Source organism: Olea europaea, unplaced genomic scaffold, assembly GCF_002742605.1.
Source record: "Olea europaea var. sylvestris unplaced genomic scaffold, O_europaea_v1 scaffold4896, whole genome shotgun sequence".
Lineage (NCBI taxonomy): Eukaryota > Viridiplantae > Streptophyta > Magnoliopsida > Lamiales > Oleaceae > Olea > Olea europaea.
Genome location: NW_019263210.1, coordinates 10,596 through 17,715, shown reverse-complemented (window position 1 = coordinate 17,715; position 7,120 = coordinate 10,596). Strand labels below are relative to the sequence as shown.

Here is a 7,120-nt window from a genome sequence, read left to right as displayed (position 1 = left end):
TACAAGTGCAATTTTAAGGGTTTGTTAAGTAGTTATTATGAGAATTATTTTTTGATTGTTAGAAAGACAAGTGAATTTCACCGATGAGTGAAGAAGTCGAAAAAGACGGTTGAAATTGCGAAATAATTGTCGAAAAATTGTTATCAAACAGGGTTTAGTTTAGAGTATTTATATAAGCCCTTGTTTGAGCCCCGTTCTCGTAAAAAAAAAATGCATTTATGAATAGTGTATTCATAGAAAATGTGTGGTTAAAAAAAAAGTTATGTAGTTGAGTGTAATATTATTTTATTGAAAAATGTGTGATTGAAGTGTGGCCAAATCACTGTTAAAAATTGTATTTTGATTAAAAAAATGGAATTCGAACAAGGGCTAAGTTCGCACTACATAAAAGTTAATGAAAAATTTGGACTTGCTCAATCCGGTTATCTTGATAATATATTGACCGTTGATCTCAGCTCCCTAATTTATCCGAAATCCTAAATTAGATTTTAATGTCAAAATAGAAGAACATATGACGACATAGAAATTGCATTACAATGTGGTAAAAATGGCTTCATAATGAAATGGAATGGCTTCATGGGCCGGGCCCAGCACTTAACCTATTTAATCCAAGAGGCCGCACGCAAACGTGAGCATCTCTTGAAATTCCTCTGCCCTTTTTCTTTTCTCTCCAAGCAAAATAAAATCAATTTTTTAATTTTCAGGTATTTTCGATGCCGATTTTAATTTTATTCGAAGAATTTTAATTTTATATTTATTTGTGTGTTATTAACGTGATACAAAAGGATGGAATTTAGATCGGTTTAGTTTAATTTTGAACACGCTTCTATAATTTACGTTTGGTGGGTTTCTGAGGATGTAATTTCCTAGTTCTTTTGTTGATTGTTTTTGAATTTTAATGATATGGGCTGGTATGGTACTGGTATCCAGTGCCTTGGTGGAAGTGCTTCGTTTTTGTTCGGATTGTTCAGAGAAATTGGATGCTTGAATTATGCTACATTGTGTTTGTATTCACATTGTGAGATATTAGGTTTCAGAACGTTGTAATAAATGTATTTGCTATGAATTGGAGTGCAAGTGAAATAAATGAAAATAAATAGACTTTTTTGATGTGATTGGTTGCATTAGAAATTTGGAAACATGCTTAGTGCAATTTTAAAATTATGAGTGCGTGAATATTGGCTGTTACTGATGATTGAATGTGCTTGATGAATTGTCGGGCTTTCGTTCACATACTTGTGCAACTATGAGCACGTTAGCCTACATATCTGCAAAGCAATGTTTTCTTGCAGGAAGTCTAGATCTAACAACTTTACTTATAAAAAAAATACACAAATATAAAAATATTTAATTTTCTTCTTTCCCCTTTGCTGACAGAGCTTTAAAAGATCAGCGAAATCTTAATTGCATTGAGAATCATGGTAGAACCGTACTTTAGTTTGATCAATTATGTTTGGAGTATGATGGCCTACCAATAGTATAAGTTATTGAGTTTTTTTGTCATTGACATTTTCCATGGAGGCTGAATTGCATTGTGAACACACTGGAGTAACCGTGGCTCTTTAAATATTAGATCAAAATATCTTATTTGATTGTCTATATGCACATTTGAAAGAGAATTATGTCCACTGTTATTATGATGTTGCTTCCTTCTTAAGTGATATTAAGACATCAGATTTTGCAGTTCCCAAATGGTAGAATTTTATATAACAGTTAAGGTACAATTATATATATGTTACTTATAGTACACTTGTGAAGTGGCTGCTTTAGTTTTGAAAATATGTATTTTCTCCATTGACAGCTCTTGTACTGGCTTCGTATATTTGTTTCAAGAAAATATGCTGTCTATGATTGGGTTGTAAAATATTTGCGTAGGTTTGAATTATGCAATAACTCAGACAAGAAAAATTTAGTGTAGTTCGAGAAACTAGAGGAGTCAAAGGTGGTTGTTTATGCCAAATTGTCATATGGTGGAGATGTGAATTACTCGGAGTTGATAGTTTAAGTTACTATTAAGGTTTGGACTAATAAACTATCAATAGGTTTATAGTTAATTTTCATGCAGTACTCCAACTCAAAAGAAAATTAAGATAGTATAAAGAGAAATAAAGCAGGCAGCTATTTCATTAATTGCTTATTGGCTCTTGCTGTTTCTTATGTCGAGAAAGTCCTCAAAGTTATAAAAGAATGCTTCCTCTTTAACATCTGATCATGGAATTAATTATGGTAGATTATTATCTTTCTATAGCCAATTTGACTCTATATGGACACTGTACCACTTTCATGGTTTTTTAGTCTATGATGCAGCGTATTGTGTTGGATATGTCAATACGCAATTTTTAAAAAAAGTACCAATGATTAAATTTTTTAAAATTCTTCATTTATATAGAATAATATTTCTACTTGAAATCTTTTAAATATGAGTATCTATTAGTTAATTAATAATAATTTTGAGTTAAAGTATATAGTATTTTAGATAAAGAAAGAAAAATGATTGTATTCGAAGAGTGTCAATATCCGACTCGTGTCCGACATTGATACACCACCCTAGTTGAATTGATATGAAGATATTCATGTTTCGGTGCTTTCCAAGACAATGTGGACATTCTCATTGTTAATTTAGATATCAATCGGACAGTATTGGTTCTAGAGCACTTGTTTAATTGTTTATGAACATAGCCAAAAATAAAATTTTAGTAATTGGATTGAATGCTTGGAGTGTTATTATTGATGCTTTTACATGCGTAACAATTTGCTGCAAGATGATGCTTTTAGGATCAAGCTATATGTTAAAGGTTGTCTCCAATTTTTATTTATTTTTTATTATTATTTTTTTTTGTCTATATGGGAATTATCAGAGATGAGGAAGGTGAGAAAGATAAGAACAGAAAACGGAAGGAGAAATAGAATCACGAATTAATCGAAGATAATTGCAGATGAATTTTGTGAAGTTTAATAATATTTAATCCCCTGCCTAATCCAATTTATACTTTTATATTTAGACTTCTGAATAGAAAATAGTAGGGGAAAAATAACAAATCAACAAAATTGACTTATTAGAAGTTTCTTGTAAAAATTTCAATTGATAAATTCACATACCTTTCGTAAAATTCCCTTTTGAGATGCATATTTTTTTATATTAATTTTTTTAATTCATATTTTCATTTTCTTTTGGTGGGTGTGGTGTGTTCTTTCATTCAAGGTTAGATTAATGATGGCAAAATCCAACAAGCAGCAACAAAAATCTGATTCTCGAAAGCATGGGGTTAGCCTGCGTAGGTTTTCCTCTCAGTGTACAAGGTTTTGTGAAGATGCCCACCATGGCAAAAGATGTTTAAAAGCATCGGAGAAGAAAGACTGGGAAGATGCAGTTTGCTCTGTGTGCATGGAGTTTCCTCACAATGCTGTCCTCTTGCTTTGTTCCTCTTATGATAAGGGATGCCGTCCTTATATGTGCGCTACTAGCCATCGGTATTCCAATTGTCTTGAACAGTATCGGAAGGCTTACGCTAGGGCTGCTCCAACCCAGAGTACACAACCATGGCAATTGTCAACAGATGATCCAGACTTATCGGGAACATCTGGTTGGCCTGATAGAAAGGTGGAAACTTCCGAGCTCTTGTGCCCACTTTGCCGTGGGCAGGTGAAAGGTTGGACCGTGGTGGAACCTGCTAGAAAGTTCCTTAATGCGAAGAAGCGAAGTTGCATGCAGAATAATTGCTCATTTGTCGGAACCTATAAAAAGCTAAGGAAGCATGTGAAGTTGGAGCATCCTCTGGGGTGCCCTCGAGAAATGGATCCTTCAAATATGGAAAAATGGAAAAAGCTTGAAAATGAACGAGATCTAAGTGATGTGTTTAGCGCAATTAGATCTACCATGCCTGGTGCTATTGTTGTAGGGGATTATGTAATAGAGAATAACTATCGTGGTTTTTCTCGGGGTTATGATGTTGATCATTATTTGGATGATGCGATTTTCAGGATGGGACAGGTGCATTCATATGGTGGACGTTGGAATAGCTCTCATGATTTTTTCCAGGATGATTATAATTCACTAGACGAGGGAGATTTTGCTATGCGTCAAACTGGGGCTGCTGTTTCATCTAGACGAGTTGGAAATAATGTCTCCCGATCAGTGCAGCACCGTGCACGATTGTTGGCTGGAAGGCGGCGACGGCGGCTTAGTGAAAGTCGGTAGCAGCATTGGTGATTTCATGTCTAATATGAAGGTCTACATTTGAGTTTCAATGTTGGGTGTACTTTTTCATTAAACAGTATCAAATCGACCGAACATTAGAGGTTTATACTATGCCTCAACTTATTGAACAGATTATTGAAGATTCTGAATCTTCTTTGTAGGTGCCAAATCTTGGATGAGTAGTTCATTAGCTGTACTTGCCGTTCTTTATCATAAGGTTCAAGTGATATGATAGCTCATATTAATCGTAAAATATTTGATCAGTGTCATTGGTTTGACTTGTTGATTCATTCTTTATGTTGAAGTCAACTTTCTTCCTAACGTCGGACAAGACAAGAACAAACATCCCAGGCGATCCTGAGCTTGGTTTCACTCTCGTAAGTCGATATGCCAACTCAAAACGAAAGTTATGAAGAAATTCCTCGTATGGCTTGGGAGTTATGTATTTCGGTGTGCCTGGGATAAAAAAAAAAAATAGATATTATAAAAAATACTGTAGATATTTTGATTAAAAAAAAAAAAAGACGATATTTTAAATTTTTTTTTTATTTGGTTTAATAATAGAGAAAAAAAAAACCATCAATTTTTGTATACATGTTTGCTCAAGTATGCGTTTGTGTCACATCACTCAATGTGCGAGAGGATACTAAAAGCATATGTCAGTCATATGTTTGATTGGAAAAAGATAAAGTCGTGTGGAATTTCCTTCCCTCGTTCTATGGATGTCATTCAAGTTAGACAATTTGATAACTTTTGTCATTTACCAAAAATAAGAGTAGTTTAATCTTGCTTGATTCAAATTCTCTCATAATATAGAAAATTGACCTTTATTTTTCTTTATGTTGCATTGAACTTCGCATATGAGATTTCAAATTCAATTTAAAGACAAATATAAGTGATCGTTCATTCAACTCTACTCGAACAATATTAAACGGGCAATAAAAAAATTTGAATGCATCCATTAATATGTCATCTTAAGGTACTGTTAAATCGATGAATTTTATCTACATTCACGAGTCATATAGTTTTTTTTTTTTTTAATAACAGGGAAACCCGCGGTCGCTACCCTTCGGGTACGCACTTGGTAAACTCTCGAACTGACACAATAGTTTACAAACTACGCCAGTCAAATAAACCGTACTAGGCAAGTCTTGTGCGACAGACTCGATCGAGAAAGTGTTGGTAGAGAGAATCGAAGTCGTGATCAAAAGCCTCTATACTCACCTACTCCACCAACTTGGACACCCCATGAGGAGCCACGAGTCATGTTATTATGATTTCCTCTATCCATGAGTAAGAAATAAGCTGACATGAATATAATAGTCTTTTTGACTCCTCGACTGATTCTACGGAAAGGCCAATTATAGAAAAAATTCATAAATATAAGAGAAGGAAAGAGGAATGGACGGTCAAATAAAAAAAGTGACTCCATCCTTCACCAAAAGGCCAATGCCTCCTATAAGCCGTCCCCAGTTGTGTATTATGCCCCTTCCTATTTTTGTTACCACCCCTATCCACTCACCCCGTCTCATACCCCTAACATTTTCTCTACCTTTCGTGTGTTTTCATGAAGACAGCATATAACCAGCCCCCATGTTTTTTAACCTTTGGCTATTCAAATTCCCATTCGCCACTTCTCGTGCAATTAATTCTACTTGCCTCAATCGATTCAGTTCATCCAAACCCCACCTTTTACTTTATATTTAATTACTTTTACTTTCTATAAAAAATAATTAAAGTTGGATTTTGCCAGTAATCTTGAATGATCTAGACTGAATAAAGTCGAAATTAAAAAAAAAATGCAAATAATAATCTTTTACATGACATGTTTGGCATACTAGATTAGACAATTAATACGATACTATACAATGACAAATGCTATTGTGTACAATGTTGTGTTATTTAAAACAAAGGTTGAATCCCAACCTTGAGAGTCTCATCGCCTCTTCCCTAGAGTTTTGTGAGGGAGGTAAATCGCGGAATGTGCCCCAATAGGTCAAGGAACAAGAGCTGCATGTACACTGCGACTACAAGAAATCCAATTTCATGTCTCAGGAATCGAACCCCACACTGTGGCTGCCAGCAAGGCATGAGATAACCTCACTCTTGTCCTTTGCACTACTGGACTATGCCCCGGAAGGCACAATGTTGTGTTATTTTATATTATGTGAGGCAAGTTTAATTAGTTAAAATTTTGATAGAATTATAAATTAAGATCAATAATTAATTTTTACTTTTCAATCATATATTTTATCAATTTTTTATTGAAATATACTAAAAAAATCTAAGGGTGAATCGGTTAATATGGAGATTATTTTAACATTTATTATGATACAATAATTTGTGGTCGAAACAATCAATTTAGACGGAATATAGTAGAGGTAGTCAAAATACAGATGAATATCTATTTATCTGTAGGGAAAGGCAGAAGGTGGATGCGTGAAAGTATCTTACATGAATTGATCTCTTCGCAGATTGGGGAAGTTTCATGTGGCCTTTGCTTACTTGACGTTTTTAAGGGAGAGAATATACAAACTCGCATTCCTAATTCATTTTTAGGGATAAACACTTCATATAGAAATTTAAATAAATAAGAAAAGAATAAAGAAGCAAAAAAGAAAAAAGGAAAAAAACTAGTCGATTGAATTGCTCACTCTCTCGAACCACACCTCCATTCTCTGCCTCCCGGCTTGTTCACAATGAAGGTGAATCCTTGGTATCACCTAAATTAGTTTTAAGCCCTTGTTTGAACTCCATTATTTGTTGTTAATGGATTTTGGAATAATAACTTTTGGAGAATGTGCCGTTATTAAATAGAGAAAAGTTTTGAGTTTACGTATAAAATATTTTATGGGTTAAGCTTGGGGTACATTGTGGCATCCATTATGGTGTCCAAAATAGACACACAGCACCTCGACATTG

The 7,120-nt window shown here is 34.1% G+C and overlaps 1 protein-coding gene across 3 annotated transcripts; it reads left to right on the top strand.

Annotated features, from left to right (window-relative positions):
• Positions 1-537: 537 nt before the first annotated feature.
• On the top strand, positions 538-4,467 carry LOC111388395. 3 transcript variants are annotated; one of them, XM_023013082.1, is made up of 2 exons: positions 538-628; positions 3,208-4,467. In XM_023013082.1, the coding sequence occupies exons 1-2, from the start codon at positions 564-566 to the stop codon at positions 4,196-4,198; spliced, it is 1,056 nt and encodes a 351-aa protein (XP_022868850.1). In that variant the 5' UTR covers positions 538-563; the 3' UTR covers positions 4,199-4,467. The 3 variants fall into 3 exon arrangements, with proteins under 3 accessions (XP_022868850.1, XP_022868849.1, XP_022868851.1); XM_023013081.1 differs by having other exon boundaries at positions 538-704; XM_023013083.1 differs by having other exon boundaries at positions 617-704; positions 3,203-4,467.
• The last annotated feature ends 2,653 nt before the right edge of the window (positions 4,468-7,120 follow it).